At 56.4% G+C, this 18,440-nt stretch overlaps 1 protein-coding gene across 4 annotated transcripts in view; it reads left to right on the top strand.

Moving 5' to 3' along the window:
- Nucleotides 1-17,249, top strand: part of ATP2A3 (ATPase sarcoplasmic/endoplasmic reticulum Ca2+ transporting 3) — a 33,959-nt gene extending 16,710 nt beyond the window's left edge. The window contains exons 11-22 of one of the 4 annotated variants that reach the window (XM_020903029.2): nucleotides 734-865; nucleotides 1,242-1,367; nucleotides 2,812-3,030; nucleotides 3,197-3,532; nucleotides 5,146-5,366; nucleotides 6,339-6,541; nucleotides 7,137-7,222; nucleotides 11,597-11,730; nucleotides 12,164-12,281; nucleotides 12,823-12,940; nucleotides 13,190-13,280; nucleotides 15,829-17,249. In XM_020903029.2, the coding sequence (XP_020758688.2) occupies nucleotides 734-865; nucleotides 1,242-1,367; nucleotides 2,812-3,030; nucleotides 3,197-3,532; nucleotides 5,146-5,366; nucleotides 6,339-6,541; nucleotides 7,137-7,222; nucleotides 11,597-11,730; nucleotides 12,164-12,281; nucleotides 12,823-12,940; nucleotides 13,190-13,280; nucleotides 15,829-15,892 (1,848 nt within the window). In that variant the 3' untranslated portion in view covers nucleotides 15,893-17,249. Of the gene's footprint in view, nucleotides 1-733; nucleotides 866-1,241; nucleotides 1,368-2,811; nucleotides 3,031-3,196; nucleotides 3,533-5,145; nucleotides 5,367-6,338; nucleotides 6,542-7,136; nucleotides 7,223-11,596; nucleotides 11,731-12,163; nucleotides 12,282-12,822; nucleotides 12,941-13,189; nucleotides 13,693-15,828 lie in introns of those variants that run through there. The other 3 variants (XM_020903028.2, XM_020903027.2, XM_070478890.1) reach the window with 3 other exon arrangements.
- Nucleotides 17,250-18,440: the final 1,191 nt, after the last annotated feature.

The raw sequence follows: 18,440 nt of genomic DNA, 5'->3' as shown, positions 1-18,440 counted from the left end.
ACAGGCCACTATAACCTTATGTGATCTAGGCAGTGAACGCTCTTCCTTGTGGCTGGAGCAGAAGCGTGGTGCACGTGGGAGGCTCTTCGCCCCTGAGTGGGGGCACTTGGCCAGACCAAGTCAGTCTGATGCCCAGCTGAGGGGCAGCAAACAGACAGCAAAGGGTTTAGAGCAGGAGGGTGATATGGTCAGATCTACTTTCACAGATGATCACTTAGGTCTCAGTGTGGAGGACAGAACAGACTGGGCAAGACCGGGTCCAGGGAGCCCTGTGTGGTCACCCGGGCCGGAGAAATGTCAGCTGAGTCCTGGCTGGGGCTTCAGGAAGAGGGGAGAAGGCATGGGTTGGAGAGAGTTTGGAGCCAAAATCCTGGGACTTGGTGACCAGTTAGGTGAAAGAGGGAGAGGAGCTCAAGTAGCTTCTAGCTGCATTTTGGCTGGAACAGTCACTGGAGTGGCACGTATAGAGAGCCGGAGAGGTAGATTCAGGGTCCGAAGAGAACCAAGTCCAACAGGCAGCAACTGTGTGCGTGGGCGGAGCTCAAGAGGGAGGCAGCAGTGACCTGAGCGGGCCCTTGCCGCGGTGAGCCTGTGAAGAGTGGTGGAGGCCTCAAGGAGAGAAGAGGGAGGGAAGGAGCAGGGCCTGGGAGCTCCAAGGGTCAGGGAGTGAGTGGGAGGTGAGGCCAGGGGCTGCCCCAACCCTTACTCCCTCCCTATACCTGGGCCCCCCTAGACCAAGGGTGTGTATGAGAAGGTAGGAGAGGCCACGGAGACAGCCCTGACCTGCCTGGTGGAGAAGATGAATGTTTTTGACACGGACCTGCAGGCTCTCTCCCAGGTGGAGCGAGCTGGCGCCTGCAATGCGGTGAGCAGTGTGGCTGGGGCTTCTGGGGCATCGGGAGAAGGGAGAGAGGGGAAGGGAGTCCTGGGAGGGTTCTGGGAGGAGGAAGGACCTCAGATGCCTACCTAGTAAGACTGGTCTAGGGAGAAAAGAGAGGAACAGCTGAGTGTGGGCAAGGACTTGGAGTCAGAAATTACCCAGCCTGGTCAGGAAATGGCAACTCTGGGGCATTTCTGGGGCAGGAGAGGGAGATGGAGGCCTTGAATGTCAGGGTTAGAGGAGGATAGATTCACCACTGTGCAGGGAGCAAGAGGCTCTTCACGGAGCTGAGCAGCTGGTGAGGAAGCAGCCAGCATCCCTGGCCCTGCCCCTCAAGCCTTGACCCGCCCGGGCCCCGCAGGTCATCAAGCAGCTGATGCAGAAGGAGTTCACCCTGGAGTTCTCCCGAGACCGGAAGTCCATGTCAGTGTACTGCACGCCCACCCGCCCTGGCCTGGCGGCCCAGGGCAGCAAAATGTTTGTGAAGGTGGGCCTGCCTGACCGGCCTGGGGCCTCTGCACTCCTGGAGTCCCCAGGGGCCTGCTCTCCAGTCCTCTGACGAGCCAGAGCCTGCAGCCGTGGGACACTGGGGGAGGTGGGAGACCCTCGGCAAAGGGATGACTCCAGAATGAGGGTGGTCAGCCTGCCACGGGGAACTGGGAAGGGGGCCCAGGTGTGGGGCAGGTACAACCCGGGCCAGATGCTGAGGCCTGCCTGTGGTCCCAGGTCTGATCTGAGAGGCACTGCCTTGCCACATGACCTTGGGGTCACTGTGCTGCCACGTGGGCCTTGGGTCCCCGTCTGAATAGCGGGTCAGGTTGGACTGTGTCAGGAACCCTTTTGCTCCTGATGGGGACTGTTGAAGTGGTTGGTGTCCAGACTTGGTGCTTTGTGTCTTGGAAACAGTCCCAAGGAGGAAAGGAAGCAGCTCCATCCAGACTCTCGTCCATAGTCCTTCCTGTCACTGATTTTGAATCTAAAGTAGGAGTCAGATTAAAGCAAAATCTTTAAAATCTGCTGTAAAACCTGCAGTGGGGGATTTTAACCTTTTTTAAAACAGAAAGCTGCTGTATTGGGAGTTTGGGCTTCTTAAATACCTAGTGTTTGACCATATATATATGTATATATGTGTGTGATATATATATGTATATGTGTGTGTGTGTGTGTGTGTGTATGCATGTATGTATATATATATCAAGGGACTTACATGACATTCCAGTGGTTGAGACTCTGCACTTTCACTGCAGGAGGTTCAGGTTCCATCCCTGGTCGAGGAGCTAGGATCCCGCATGCCCTGTGACTTGGCCACAAAAAACAAACAAAACCCCCTAGTGTTTGGGACACCTTTTGGGGAGAGGGAGGAGGCACCGATGAAGGATTCAGAGGTTCTTTCCAGGCCTGGGACAAGGTCCAGGGTGAGACCCCAAGGCCAGTGAGAAGCCTGGCACCCCACGACCACCCTCCAGAGCCATATTCCCCACACCTTCAGCTGGGTTCTGTTTCTGGTCCCCCAGCAGGGCTCAGCCCACTTCCCGATGCAGAGCACCCTACAGAATTGGCGTCATGGGAGCACCAGCCTGGCAAGGCAACAGGGTCTGCAGGAGGGTGCCATTCCCACCCCGTCCCCCAAAATGCTGCGTCTGGCCTTCTCAGCTTCAAGCTAATTGCCGGGGTGGGGGGATGTTCTGCTGGGGGCTTCACATGGCATCACACTCTATGTGAGCGCCCCCTACCCTCTGGGCTCTCAGAGTGGGGCCCACTTGGTTCCTGCTCCAACCTTCTTAAAGATGGATTCTGTTGTGTCCCTTATTGTGTGTCTCCTTGGGTGACCTTACTTACCTGCGATCTAGGCCTCAACTCACAGTTAAGCAGGAGGGAGGGGAGGGCTCCCGACTGACCCAGTTGTCTCCTCCCCTGTCCCGCTGCTGCAGGGGGCTCCTGAGAGTGTGATTGAGCGCTGCAGCTCGGTCCGTGTGGGAAGCCACACAGTACCCCTGGACACCACCTCCAGGGAGCAGATCCTGGCCACGGTCAAGGATTGGGGCTCAGGTTTGGACACGCTGCGCTGCTTGGCACTGGCCACCCGGGACATGCCCCCGAGGAAGGAGGACATGCAACTGGATGACTGCAGCAAGTTTGTGCAGTACGAGGTGGGTGCTGGGACCCCAGGGCTGTGTGTCCACCCACAGCACGAGGTGGGTGTGCAGTAGGAGGTGGGTGTTGGGGCCCCGGGCCCGTGTGTCCGCATGTGGCACTGGGCAGGTGGCAGGTTGAGGATGGGTCCAGGCCCTGCTGGCATCTACCCCCTCCCTACAGACGGACCTGACCTTCGTGGGCTGCGTGGGCATGCTGGACCCTCCGAGGCCCGAGGTGGCTGCCTGCATTGCACGCTGCCACCAGGCAGGCATCCGTGTGGTCATGATCACAGGGGACAACAAAGCCACAGCCGTGGCCATCTGCCGCCGGCTTGGCATCTTCGAGGACACGGAGGATGTGGCGGGCAAGGCCTACACGGGCCGCGAATTTGATGACCTCAGCCCCGAGCAGCAGCGCCACGCCTGCCGCACGGCCCGCTGCTTTGCCCGGGTGGAGCCCGCCCACAAGTCCCGCATTGTGGAAAACCTGCAGTCCTTTAATGAGATCACTGCCATGGTGAGGCCACAAGCTGGGAGCCTGGGGGAGGTGACAGGCTGGGGTATAGTGGGAAGCACTGACCACAGGGCTTAGAAAGAGCAACTGGTCAACCCCTGCCTCTGTTTCATTCTTATTTTTCCCAACATCTTATTTCAAAAAATTTCAAGCCCAGAGAGAAATTGAAATGATTTTTATAGTGAATGCCTGTAAATATCTGCCATCTAGAGTCTATAAATAGTATAGGTATATCTGGCTTTATCACATACCTGTCTGTCTACCCATCTTTAATCCATCTTTTCTTAATGCATTTCAGACTCAGTTGTAGACATCAGTACACTTTGCCCTCACACAGGAGAGGGAACTTTACCATCAACCCATGAGGTTCCTTTATGCACCCTTTCCATCTGCCCCCCAGCCACAAGTCGCAATCTCTGCTCTGATTTTTTTTTTTCATCTTGGATTATTTGGCCTCTCATGGATTTTCACATGAGTGGGATCATACAGCATTTGCTGTTTGTGTCTGGCTTTTTTCCTTTGAGGTTTATCCATGTTGCTGAGGGATTCAGTACCATGATTTTTCGCTTCTTTTTCAGTGGCATTACTCTGTGTAATACCAGTCTCTTCACCCCTTCACCTCTGGATGAACACTTGGTTTAGTCTCAGTTTTTGTTCTGTCTCATTCATGATTGCTGACCTTTTCATCAACACTGATTTTATTCTTAACCTCTATTTCACTCCTCCCTGTCTTGACCTCAGTCTATAATCTTGACCTCCAGCCTATCCCAGTCCTTTATGTTGGCCTTAATCCTTATATATGGCTCAGTCTTGACCTGATAATGATCTGGGCGCCAACCTTGACTTGACTACAATTGTAAACTTGTTCTTGGCCCTTATTTTTGACCTTCACACTGACTTGCTCCCTGACCTCAACCTTAAACATCTTAAACTGATCCTTTACTCAGTTCAACTTTGATACGGGTTCCAGTCTTGACCTGGACCCTGATCTGATCCCTGACATTGACCCCCTCTCAGTCTATTACTTTATGTGGGCCTCAACTTTGATCTGGCCTTCAATCTTGACTTTGACATCAACTCTGCCTTCTACCATGACATCATTCCTGAGAGGGACCATAGCCTTGACTTATCTCTCCCTTAATCTAGTTTTTTTATCTTGAACATGAGTCCATTCTTGACCCTGTCTTTCACCTTGGCTCCAACCTTCACCTTAACTACAGCCCCTAACTGACCCTTGACCTGGGCCATGACCTTCACCTCATTCCTGACTTGACCTTAACTTTGTCCTTCACCTCAGTTTCATTTCTACCCCACATCCCACCTTGATTTCATCCTTGCCCTCAGTGTGACTCGCCTTCTTCCCGTCCTCACCTCACCATCTTCTCTGACCTTAAACTTGACCTTCTTCTCAATTTCGTCCTTGCCCACACCCCCTGCCCTGTCCTTAGCCTCAGCCCCAGATCAGTTTCTAGGCTCATGACCTCACCACTGGTTCCGTTCAGCTGTCTGCTTCCTCGGGGACAACCCCTAAACTTGGCGACAGGCTGAGTGGAGGGGAGTCAGGCGGGTGGCAGGGAAGTTTCTCAGGCGTGAACCCCCCCCAACCTGGCCCTCAGACAGGAGACGGAGTGAATGATGCCCCAGCCCTGAAGAAAGCAGAGATCGGCATTGCCATGGGCTCTGGCACGGCCGTGGCCAAGTCAGCGGCAGAGATGGTACTCTCAGACGACAACTTTGCCTCTATCGTGGCTGCGGTAGAGGAGGGCCGGGCCATCTACAGCAACATGAAGCAATTCATCCGCTACCTCATCTCCTCCAACGTTGGCGAGGTTGTCTGGTGAGGCCCTGTGTTCCGTCGTCCCAGCCCTCTGGACCAGCTGTGCATCCCCAGGACAGGGAAAATACCTGGTCTGGGATGAGGCGACAGGAAGAATGCCTGGTCCTGGGATGGGGCAGCAGGGATGACGGGACCCATGTCCTGCCCTGGAAGACTGGGGCCTTCCAGAGTCCCACCTCAGGGTGGGCAGGAACGGGGACACCCCATCATTCTCCAGAACCCCTGATGTACCTTAGTCCCCAGGGTGGTGCTGGAGAAATCCCCTGGCATCCCTCCAGCCATGACCTTCTTCCCACTTTCAGAGTCCTGCGAGATGGGAGAACTCACCTCACCTTTGGGCAGTAGTATGTCTGTGTATGTATGTGTGTGTGTGCACATAGGGTGTGTGCCTGAGTGAGAGGCGTGTGTACACGTGTGCATGTGACTTCCTGTTCATCTTTGGGCATGAGTAGAAGCACTGAGGATTTGTGCCCGCATGTAATTGTGTACGCACTTAGGTTCACATGTGAGTGATGCCTGTGGTGAATGGTGAGCGCACGTTTTCCTGGCCATGTAAGAATTATGCTTCCGTGCACGTCAGGGCAAGCGTGTCGATGTTTGCTTGTATTTTGTGGGATTGTGTGTCCTGCACTAGGTTTTTTGCACACATCTGTGAACAAATGTGTATCTGCTCAGGCACACACTGTCCACATGTGTGTGTCTGTGTGTGTGTCTTAAAGAGAACTTGTGCCCTGTCCTCAATGGGAGAGGCCTAAAGGGCGGGTCTGTCCAGGCCCCAGAGCTGGGACTAGGGGTTCAGGCCCAGCGTGAACAGAGTGTATGCACCCGCTTCTCACTCATGTGCACACATCAGAACTAGCAGAGTGAGGTGGGGCTGCTGCAGAGACAGTGGGTGGCACTCTGGGCCTGGAGTGTGAGTAGCAGCTGGACCTTCCATTTGCTGGGGGCTCAAGCCCATGACTCTGGTTCCAGCATCTTCCTCACAGCCATTCTGGGCCTACCCGAAGCCCTGATCCCTGTGCAGCTCCTCTGGGTGAACCTGGTGACCGATGGCCTACCTGCCACAGCCCTGGGCTTCAACCCACCAGACCTGGACATTATGGAGAAACGGCCCCGAAACCCTCGAGAGGCCCTCATTAGTGGCTGGCTCTTCTTCCGATATCTGGCTATTGGAGGTGAGTGGGGCCCCAGCTTTCATAGGGATTCCTGGAGTTTCCTAAGACCCTTGTATTAGTTATACTTACAAACTCCGGACCAATATGATTCAGCCTGGCTTATGTCAAGAGAAACTGTATGTGGACTCATGTAACTGAAAAGACTAGGTATGCTTCAGGCATGGCTGGATCCAGCCCTCAGACTATCATTGGCATATTTTAGCTCTGCCTGAGCTTCATTCTCAAGCAGGTGCCCCTTGGGGTGGCAGGATGGTTGCCAGAGCTCCAGCGCTCAGACTTGCCCCATTATAATCCCGAATAAAGCAGAAGAAAGAGTCTTATCCTATTACTTCTGTAGAAATAGCATAAAATTCTCAGGCCTGTTCTCTACCCATGTTGGGTCACCTGCTTATCTCCTTGCCAATCACTGTGGCCAGGGATGGAGCGGATGCTGACTGCCCATCAGGGCCACTGCTGACCCCGAGGATAGGTGCTACATACGCAAGGGAGAGAGTGGTTCCCTGACAGAGATTCAGCAAATTATTGGGAAAGGGAAACAGATGCCAGAAAACCACAGGCGTCCACTCTAGCCAGTTTCTTCCCGCCCTCCCCACAGTGTACGTCGGCCTGGCCACAGTGGCTGCTGCCACCTGGTGGTTCCTGTATGATGCCGAGGGACCGCAGGTCACCTTCTACCAGCTGGTAAGCAAGGGAGCCCCCACTGGAGTCGTCTGAGAGGTAGAACTCACAGCCCATGTTGTTGTTGGAGTTCCAGGAGAGAGGGAATCCAGAACCCTACGGGTGGCCAGTGGCTGTCCCTCCCCCCCCCTGCACACCTGTAGACACCCACACTTAAGGAAACAAGCTCCGAAGCCTCGAGACAGCAGCACAGCCCCCGAGCCAGAGAAGATGCTGCTCACTCCCCGTTTCATTCAGTTACAGGGGGCCTCAGGCTTCACTGCCTGGAAGCCTCACCTTTATTGGGAAACTTCCCAAACATCGAGGGCTCGGTGATAGGAGCACCTGAATGGTGGAACTTTTGGCAGAGGGTCAGACTGAAGTGATCAATTGTGGAGGGAAGGAATCTGCCAGGCTTTTATAGCCAACCTGTCTCTTGGGGAAAGGACCCATTGACCTCTTGAAGTCCCCTGGCTGGCAGGTGGACACCACAGGCCTGGCTTAGTTCAGCCTAGCTCTGAAAGCAAGCAAGGAGATGCCACCTCCATCCTGACCTCAACTGCTGTCTGTCCATCTGTCCCTCTGTCTGAGCAGCCAACGCATCTCCTTTGCTTGAAAGAAACTTCGCGGCAATTCTGGCCAGGCCAGTTGTGGGTTTCCAGTTTAAAGGAGAGAGCTGCCTGGATGTAGACTTTCCTTCCTCTGGTGTGGTTGCCTTTCTGTTTTCCTGTAGACAGAAGAGCTCAAGAGAGGGACCCTGACTTCCTGCCCCTGCCCTGGGTGTGTCAGGGTAATGCAGTCTTCCCCACCCCCAGGGGCAGTGTGAGGGCTCTTTCCGGGGTTCACAGCCTGGTGGAGGCAGCTGGGGGTGCTTTCTTTCTCCCACCAGCCCTCAAGCACACGGGGCTCCCCTCCTGGCAGCAGTGCAGAGCCTGGGCCCAGACCCCTATCCCAAAGGCTGGTGGCCCTCAGCCCTTGGCAGATGGATCAGACACCTGCCCCTGCAGCTCCTTTGGGGGCGGCAGGTGGAGTGTGGGGGTGTGCTGACCATCCTGCTACAGCCTTCCTCCTGTCCCATCACTATCACCATCCTTTGTGCTATGAACCCCAAATCTCCAGGGACCTCCCCCCATTTCAACCTTCTGAGCAGTCCCATACAGCCAGCTGCATACCTCCTATGGGCTATCCCACGGTCCCAGTGCACTCACCAAGTCCAAAGCCAAAATCAGTTGCCTTTTTGCAAACAGTTCCCTCTTCTGCCATCTGCATCTCAGTTCCACCTCCTCCCTGGTTACCCCAGCCAGACCCTTGGAGTCCTGCTAGACACACATCCCATACCCACCACCAGTCGGTCCTCAGACCCCCTTGGGCCACCTTCCCAACTGTCCTCAGGTCATTCCATTTCTCATTTATCCAGTTGGTCAAGAAGCAGCTGTTAGGCCTGACTGGGCCAGGCACAAATTGCTAGAGCAATGGAGGTGACTGAAATGGCAGAGTATCTGCAGAGAGTGTCCCGTCTGGTGGGGGAGAGAGCCAGGGAAATGGGCGGTCACGTTTTAGGGTGAGCAGTGCTTCCACAGAGAAAAGGCAGGAGGCTGTGGAACTCGGAGGTGGTCAAGAGTTAGACCTAAAGTAGAACTCTCAGCTGCAGGTGTTGGAATTTCAGGAGAAGTGCCCGGAGCCTTGCTAGCATTCCTGGAGGAATGCTGAATAAAGGCAAGAGAGTACATCCTGGATCCCGGTTGCCCAGGTTCACACCCTGGTTCTATGACACACGAGCTGTGTGATTTGGAATAGGCGACTTAACCTCTCTGTTCATCTCTCCACCCATATAAAATGGGTAATAGACCCTGCCTCATAGGGCTATCCAGACGATTACCCGAGTCAGTACGTATAAAGTGCCTAAACCAACACCTGGCACACGGTAAGAGCTATGAAAATGTTAACGAAACCCAGAGGGAGGCTCGCAGGTGAAGGCGAATAGGAAATAGCCAGGGAGGCCAAGGGAAGGAGTAGGGAGAACAGTAGCTTCACCCAAAGAAACAGGCCTGCCACCCCCCAGGGGAGGGGTGCTCACGATGAAACTGTGAGGCAGCAGTTCCAGCCCCTGAGCACCTTCTAATGAACAACGCAGGAGGCCACACTGCGGCCCCTGATCCAGGCGCAGTGCAGGTGCTCACCGCTGAAACCCAGAAGGTGGGAACTGGCAGGGTGTTTTTGTTTTTGCGTGGCTGTGATGGGGCTTCGTTGGTGTGTGTGGGCTTCCCCTGGTTGCGGTGAGCAGGGGTTACTCTTCATGGCAACGCATGGGCTTCTCACTGCCTTGGCTTCTCTCTTTGTGGAGCACAGGCTCTAGGGCACGTGGAATTCAGTTGTTCAGGACTTAGTTGCTCTGTGGCAGTTGGAATCTTCCAGGGATTGAACCTGTGTCCCCTTCATTGGCAGGCGGATTCTTACCCACTCTGCCAGCAGGGAAGTCCTGGGATGTTTATCTGTTGAAACACCTCCATGTGATTCTATTCTCAACTGTCTTCCCTGGGCATGGATGGGCATGGGGATGCAAGCACACATGGGCCCAAATGGGAGGTGTGTGCGTGGCATTTGTGAGTACACATTTGAGAAAAGTCCTTACCGTTAAGATCTGGAGGTGAGGCCTGATGGTGGTGACACAGCCCGAAAGAACATTTGTCCTCTTGGTCAGTTGGGTGGTTTCAAAGTTTAGGACATTTTCTCTGCCCTGTGATCAGTGCCAAATAAAACTGTGTACTTGTCCCAAATACTGGAGCTTGGTTTTTTTTTTTTTTTTTGAGAAATTCCCTCTGTTGATTTAAATAAGACTCTCCCTCTCTTTGTCAAGAGAGAAGAAGTCTAGCCAAGCCATGGTCTTTTATCATTTTGCATTGTGCATGAGAGAGGAAAGAACCAGCAGTTTCTTCGGGCTGACGGAGTCGCTCTATCCGCTTATGCCATGTGGGGAATGAGGGATGGGTTTCCTGGGCAGGAGGTCAGGCCACCGATCATTTTACATATTTCTCTTTGAGGCTTATTTTCACAGCACGTGGCCCCCATTTCTAAACTTTAATCTTAAAAGGATCACTGTTTCAGAGGAGATTCCAGGGGCCAGATGTTGGAGAACAGAGCTGTGTAATGGTTGTGAATGTTCATGCGAATTCCCATGGTGCAGAAGAGAACGAGATGGAATTCTCACAAGTGGCCTCAGTTCAGCATCTTGTTACAGCAGCTTCTGAGAGCAAGGTTCATGGGCAGGAAGAAAATTCCCCTGGGGCCGCAGGGGCAAGCGCCACCTCCCTTACCGGATCCTGGGAGCTCCTTGTTCATTGTGGAGAAGCTGTGTAGCAAGAATGCACCCTGACCATGCATGTGTTAGGCCTTGTCATGAGCGAAGGGCAGGTCTGGTAGAGCTCGATTTCAGTGGCAGAAATGAAGAGAGGTGTGAATGGAATCTTATTTAATAATCATGACTAGGGCCCCAGTAGCCTCATCTTCTGAGCTTCCGAGGTGGCACTCGTGGTCAAGAACCTGCCTGCCAATATAGGAGACATGAGACTTGCGTTTGATCCCTTGGTCAGGAAGATACCCTGGAGGAGGACATGGCAAGCCATTTCAGTATCCTTGCCTGGAAAATCCCATGGACAGAGGAGCCTGGCTCCTACAGTCCACAGGGTCGTGTACCAAAGAGTTGGACATGACTGAATCGACTTGGCACGCATGCTCCCAGCTTCATCTTCTATCAGTCAAAGGTGAATTCTATTCAAGTATAATTCTGCTGATCGATTTTCATATGCATTTACTTATTTGGCGTTAGTCACTCAGTCGTGTCCGACTCTTTGCGACCCCATGGACTGTAGCCCGCCAGGCTTCTCTGTCCGTGGGGTTTTCCAGGCAAGAATATTGGAGTAGATTGTCATCTCCTTCTCCAGGGGATCTTCCCAACCCAGGAATCGAACCCGGGTCTCTTGCACTGCAGGCAGATTCTTTACTCTCTGAGCCACTGGGGAAGCCCAACTTATTTGGTGACTTCAGTTAATCACTGCCTCCCCCAACCCCTGCACCTCTGATACTCAGGCCCTCACGCCCTGAGTCCAGGGCCCCCTGCCATCCTCCCCAGCCTGATACCAGCTGCTCTCCCCTTTTCTGACCACAACCCCACCCCAGAACATCTTGCCCTTCTCCCTGACACAGTGCAGCCTCTGTCCCCATCCTGGGTGAGCGAGCACCCCTCCCTGGGCCCTCTCCACAGCAGCACTGGCTGTACCGTGTCCCCAGATGTGAGCCGAGGGTGAGCAGGGGAAGGGAGGCTTCCCCTTCCCCTGCCCTGGTCCCGCCTCTGACCACTTTTCTTTCTGCCTGCACCCCATCTCACCTGGGTGCCCCTAGAGGAACTTCCTGAAGTGCTCCGAGGACAACCCGCTCTTTGCCGGCATTGACTGCGGGGTCTTTGAGTCGCGCTCCCCCACGACCATGGCCTTGTCTGTACTGGTGACCATCGAGATGTGCAATGCCCTGAACAGGTGGGCTGGCAGAGGGGCCTGGGGCAGGGGCTGAGGGTCGGAGGGGCCCGGGAGTGGCGTTGGAGGTGTCCATAATTACAGTTTGAGGGTCAGAAGGGGCCAGAGGAGGATTCTGAGAGCCAGTGGGGGCTAGAATTGGGATCCAGGGGATCAAGGGAGACATGGCTGAGGTCTGAGGAAATAGAAGGGCCAGGATTAGGTCTGAGGGTCAGAGAAAGGGGGTCTGAGCCCCAGGACTGGCCCCTGGGGGCTGAGCGGGCAATAGCCACACACCACTTCTGGCTGCACTCCCAGAAGCACTCCAGATTTTAAAGGACAATGCTGAAACTCAGACCAGCTTCTCTCTGCACCTCACTTGGGGGATGGGTGGGGGACCAGATCGGGGCCTGCCCACATCCCGGTCTGAGGTGAGCGCCCCGTGTGCCCTCAACAGCGTCTCGGAGAACCAGTCACTGCTGCGGATGCCGCCCTGGCTGAACCCCTGGCTGCTGGCGGCCGTGGCCATGTCCATGGCCCTGCACTTCCTCATTCTGCTTGTGCCGCCCCTGCCTGTGAGTGGCTGCCCAGCCCTTCTCCCCTCCTCCAGCTCCTGGGGTCACAGGGCCCTAATTCTCCTCTGAGGCTGGGTCTTTCCAGGGCCTCTTTGTGATGGAAACTGCCTGGGGGCTGTGATGGGGGAGAGGTCTGATGGTGCTCAGTGACCGCGGGGACCTGGACCCTGGCCAGCCAGATGTGTCCCCCACTTCAGGACATTCCCCCCGCCCCAGACTTGGGGAACAGAACAGGTGGAGGGGAAGAAAAAAATAGAAAAAAAAAAAGAGGTCCCCCAAGGCTGGGGCAGGAGGAAAGACGATGCCCTTTCCCAATGTAGAATCCCTCCCACTTCCCACCAGGACAGGACTTGGTCCTGCAGGTGAGGGCCGGGGAGGGCACCTGGGGCAGAGGAGACCAAGTGGACACAGATCTGGAGGCGGGACAGAGGGACATCTTAGACGTGCTCATGAAGAGTCCACTGTAGCCGGGGGGATGTGAAGCGGTGGATCTAGGGGGCCCTAGGCACTCCTTCCTTTAACTGAGATGCCCCCATCCCAGCTCATCTTCCAAGTGACCCCACTGAATGGGCGCCAGTGGGTGGCAGTGCTCCAGATATCGCTGCCTGTCATCCTGCTCGACGAGGCTCTCAAGTACCTGTCCCGGATGCACATGGACGGTGAGTGGAGGCCCCAGACGCCCCCACCGGCTCTCCTCCAGCCCGCCTCCCTGCCTGCCTCCACCCCCAGTCTGCAGTGGGTGTCAGGGTCTCGCGCTGCCCGGGGCCGGGCCCTGGGCTCAGCAGGCAGCCGACGGGAGCACCGCTCAGTGCTAGATCACTTCACTCTCCTCGCTTGCTGCCAGCCCTGCCCAGTCCGGCCTGCTGTGCCCTCCTCTGGGTCTTCCCCTCTGACTTCTCTGAGCTGAGCCTGTCGCAATGCAGGCACTCTCAGGACGGCCTCCCAGACACAGACTGGGCAGCCGCTGACTGCCTCCTGGGGGACCCCAGACCGCACTGGGTCGGCCTCACTGGCATCACCTTGTGGGTGGGTGAAAGGGGCATTTTCTGAGTTCCTACCTCTGGGTCTGTCTAATCTCGGTCACAGAGGGCAGAAGGGCAGAGTGGGGGGCAGTGTGTGGAGGGGCGGGCCGGAGCATGCTATCCGTCTCTGCCCGCCTCTACCAGGGGCTCAGAGAGCGGGCAGCTTTGAACCTCCTGAGGGCAGGGAGGCGGGATCGTCCTCACTCTGAACTGCCCAGAGAGGGAGGAAGCTGGGGTGAGAAACTCCCTCTTCCTGGGACTTTGAGCCAAGGCCTTGGGTCTGTGGTCAGGCTGCTGGCCCATGTTAGGCCCAGAGATGACCGAGGCCTGCGCTGGAGCAGCTGGGTGGGTCCTTAAAGGCCACCTCTGGCAAGAATGTATCCCGGGCCCACGGGGGGATGCCTGGGGTGGGGGTGGGGAAGGGCTATAAACAGATCACTGGTCTGGCATTCCACAGGGGCCAAGGCAATCAGTCAGCCCCCATCTCCCATGCTGGCCCGCCCTCCTGGGCACTGCAAATATTTTGTCTTATTGAAAAGGCCAAAACAAGTCGGCTTGCACTCTCTGAGGAAGCTGGCCCACCCCAAGTCTGTCCACAGGGTGACCAGACATGGTGGGGGAAGAGGAGGGCTCAGCCAAGGGGGACAGTGGAGCTGGTGGGAGTGGGAGCCAAAGCGAGGCTCCAGCCCACGGGTGCGGGCAGGGGAGCTGGACGCAGCATTGTGCCTGCTGCGGGGATCTTTCTGGCCCACCCTCTGGACGCCCGAGAATCCCATGGACCGAGGGGCCTGGCGGGCTACAATCCATAGGGTCGCAGAGAGTCAGACGCGACTGAGCATGCTGGACGCTCCGGGGGAGGTGAAGGGGGAACTGGCTCTGTCATCTGAAACTATCTTCGGGACCCCCAACTCTGACTGGAGCGCGGAGTTGGGGGTGGTCCGCCCAGAAGGTTTGACCTTGGCCGCACTTGGCTCACCTCCACAGTCAGGCCTCCTGGGGGTGCGGGCAGCTCAGACAGCTTCATGTCTTCAAGAGCTTTCTTTGGCCAAGAGGTTCCACACATTTTCTCGAGAAAACTCCCAAGTGAGGACCTTTCTCAGCCAAGGGGAGAAGCCTCTGTTTCCGGCACTGTTCCGGGGCTGGTTGCTGGATGGTGGAGGGGTCAGCCCAGGTCTGGGAGGGGGGCAGGCCCTTAGCAGGACGGGACAGGGGAGGGAGCAGTCCCTGCCAGGTCGGGGCTGGGGTGGTTTATAGAAGAGGTGGGGTGTGAGCAAAGGTTTGAAACGGGAGGATTGAACTTGGCAGAGAAGGAACTGGGCTCTTTAGTGGGGCTGAGGCTCAGAGTGCAGGGTACAGGGGTGAGGCCAGAGTGGGACAGGGGCCTCGGATATCAAGGTAAGGACCCTGGACATTGTCCTCAGGGAAGTGGAAGCCACAGAAGGGTGGAGGCATAGGAAGAACTGGGATCACCACGGAGGGCAGATGGGGGACGAGGCTAGAGGTAGGGAGGCTGCTGGGGCCTGTAGAGCTGGTCTGGGAGGGGAGACACTGAGGCCCAGGGTGAGCTGGTCCCAGGCAATGCCTCCACCTCCACCAGAAACCCGAGATGTTGACTGTGGTCCCGGTGAGGCTTGGCTTGTGAGTGTGATGCTTGGCTGTCAGGAGTGGCGTGGGGCCTGCAGACTGGGCATCTGTGCCCACTTCAGAGAGATGGGGTGGAGTGTGCCCGCTGGCACCCAGACAGCTCTGCCCCGTGCGGCCGCAGTCCCTTGGGTCTCCTAAAGGCAGCCAGGGCGGGGATGAGACGGGAGACCCTGTTATGTTCCCAAGCCAGCCTGGTGGCCTTTTAGGGAAGTTTTGCAGAGGACTGATGCTCATGACTTCCCCACGATTTACGAGGAGTGTGTCCCGCAGAGGACTGTTGGGGTTGCTGGGTCAGCCCCGGGAGGTTGCGGAGTGTCCTCTTGCCCCACCTCCTGGCTTTGCCCAGGTGTGGCTAAGCAGCTGTTGGGCGGAGGCCTGTGGGCCTCACTGAGGGGGCCGGGAGGCCTGGAGAGATTGAGTGTGGACCGATCTGGGAGGGTTCAAGATGCGAGGTGGGCCTAGGGTTTATTCTGATGGCAGTTAGGGAGCCATGGAAGGGGGCATGGACTGGGTCTGTAGCATGATGCCAGGGGCAAGAGAGTGTTGGTGAGAGGCCTTGAGTCAGCAGAGGACGAGAGATGGACGAGACGTCGGGGTGGCCTTGGTTCCCGGACCTCGTCCTGGTGGGTGGTGGTTCACCAAGCTGGAAACCAAGAGGAAAAGGTGCATCGGATGCTCTGGGGGTGTTGATGGAGCACCTGGGGTGAAGGAGGTCCCGGGGATGTCCAGAGGGATGTAGCAGGGCTGGGGGCTGACCGAGAGATGTTGTGGGAGAGTGGGGCTCTCCTGGGAGAAGAGGAGGCCGGAAGGGGCCCAGAGGAGCCAGCCTGGATATATGCTCCCAAACGTACATCTTCACACGCTCTCGGGTTTTCTTCTAGAAGACAAGGACCAGAAGTGAGTGCGGGGAGCAGAGTGGAGTCTTCAGCGTGTACCTCAGAGTGATGGTGCCCAAGCGTTCACCTCCACCCCCATCCCCCACACCCACCCGCCTGCACACTCGCCTGCTTGCTCACTGGGCTCACCGCCAGGCCTGGCCTGGGGTCTCCATTCCCACTCCCGCCTGCCTGGGGGCTCTGTGATTCAGGTCTCTGGGCTCTAGTCCAGGATCTGCAGCCTGCGAGGGGCCTGCCCAGAGGCCGGAGCTGGCCCGGAGCCCTCCTCCCCGGATCCACAAGCACACACACTCACACTTCGAGCACTTCCCTGCTTGGAGGCGGGGCATGCCCTTAGCGACCTGCAGGCGTGTCTACACTGATGGAGTTCTGGGAACCACTCTGATCTCACTCTTAGTGAGTGCCTGGTCTGGGGCCTGGTTGGCCCCAGGGTGAAGAGGGGACATCCGGACCCAGCCGTGCACACGAGGACAGACAGCCCCTTCCATTCCACTCTGCTTCCTCGGAACTCACGAGGGCTTGAGCCTGTTTCTGTTTATCCATGCAGGGAGCTGAAGACTCACAGAGAAGGCACAGTGGGGGAGGGGGGCAGAGCAGGGATCCCCCTTTCCTGGGAAATGGCCAGCCTGCCTTCCTCAGCTCCAGACTCAGGGTTCTCTGTTCCGAGCAAACGAAACACGCCATCTCTGCGTTGCCTGCCCTACCAAGCAGAGGATGGAGTTGCCTTCTGTGTTCCTGCCGCCTGAGACCCGAGACCTCCTTGGGATCGCTGCACACTGTGCCTTGCCACCCAGCCCAGGGCTCAGCCATCTCCACCTCTGCTTGGCCGGGTGGTCCTTGGCCTTAGTCTTTGCCCCTGCCCCCCCCCCCCCAAACACAACCATGAGCCAAAAGGGTGGCTGTCTAAGACACCTTAGATAGGTGTCATAACTAAGAATGGCTGGTTATCAAGGGCACATTCCCTCTCTCCGTCCTTGCTGGAGGGACCCATGTGCACCTGGATCACCTTCATGGAGGGATGAGAGCATTCAAGGGACACACATGTTTCTCTCCACTCATTTTTTGCCCCTCCAGCAAAGATTAGCTTGATACGGAAGAAGCAGTGAGCAATGACTGCGTCCTCGCCCCTCCTCGAGAGTGTACAGAGTGATTATTTTATATGTAAATCAAGACCCACATCCCGTCCTGGTCCCCAGAATCAAAAGCCCCCTCGGCCTGCCTTGCAGACAAATGGGCTCAACATTCAGCGGCCTCTCCTCCTAGACTTTGCCCTCCCTTCTCTTGAAAGTGAGAGAACCCAGAGTCTCCCTGTCTTTGTAGGGGAGGAGGGCGGTGAGGGGGGTCAGGGGCCTGTACCCACCTGCTGACCTGCAGTCTGCTACAGAAATAAAGGCCGGGTGTCTGGGGCCGTGAGGGTCATCACTCTGTTTCCTGGGGAGCGGGCCCCGCTCTGCCCCCTCCATACGTCCCTTGGGGGCTCCCACCGCCTGTGCCCCCTCCCCCAGGATCCGTGAGTAAGATCTGGGGCTCCCACACCCCCAGCCGGAGATCTCGTCAGACAAAGGGCAGGGGAGACCCTGATTTCTGGAGCCAAGTTTCTGGCGTGACTGCCTTCTCAGGTGCATAGCACTCGACAGTTGCGCACTTGATCAAAGGCCTTTACACATGATTCATGGGGAAACGAGGCCGGGAGGGGTCCACGGGAAGCAGGACTGGGCCTGGAGCCTGAATATTAGGGGTCCCTTGTTCCCCACAGAGGTGACCCCCAGCCCCAGCTGTTCCATGGGTCCTGCCTCTCCCCCAGGTACTGGCTATCTCTGGTCCTTACCAGCCCCACCCAAATGCATCTCCCCCAAGACTTCCTGAGGCTCACACTGTCCAGGGGCCTCATGAGGCTGCTTGCCATGAACTGACTCGCCCAGATGGCCCTGCCCTCCAGGACCGGGGGCTCTGGGAAGGAAAGAGCCAGGGTCCCCTGCCTCGCTCATTTTCTCCTTTGAAAGGAGGACTCACTGCCCTGGAACGGGGACTCGGGCCCTGCCCACAGGGTCAGAGGTGGGACCATCTCTGTAACCAGTGGGCTTCAGTGCAGAGTGAAAATGTAGAGCCTCTTATTCAAAGATTAGGAGCTTCTTTCTTTTTTTGATGTGGGCCATATCTAAAGTCTTCATTGAGTTTGCCACATATTGCTTCTGTTTTGCACTTTTTGGTTTTCTGGCCCTGAGGCATGTGGATCTTAGCTCCCCGAGCAGGGATCAAACCCACACCTCAGTCATTGGAAGGCGAAGTCTTAACCACTGGACTACCAGGAAAGTCTCCAAGAATTTCTTAGCAGTGGCCACAGAGCAAGAAACCACACATACAGGTCTCCTTTGAGTAAGAGGGCCCTGTGCAAAGCACGAATGGGGCATCCAGGAAGCTGGCCATGACCAGAGCAGGCAGTACCCAGCTTTAGGAGATGCCAGGTTTTATCCGGGGGACAGGGTTTGACATACAGCTTGCAGCAGGATCTGGGAATAAACAGGTTTCTCCCTTGTACACAGTCCATCTCAGATCACAGAGCCTTTACATACACCTCATCTCGGGCGTCCTCAACC

This window comes from Odocoileus virginianus, chromosome 17, assembly GCF_023699985.2.
Source record: "Odocoileus virginianus isolate 20LAN1187 ecotype Illinois chromosome 17, Ovbor_1.2, whole genome shotgun sequence".
NCBI lineage: Eukaryota > Metazoa > Chordata > Mammalia > Artiodactyla > Cervidae > Odocoileus > Odocoileus virginianus.
The sequence above is the reverse complement of the archived record's forward strand: the minus strand, read 5'-3'. Positions and strand labels throughout refer to the sequence as shown.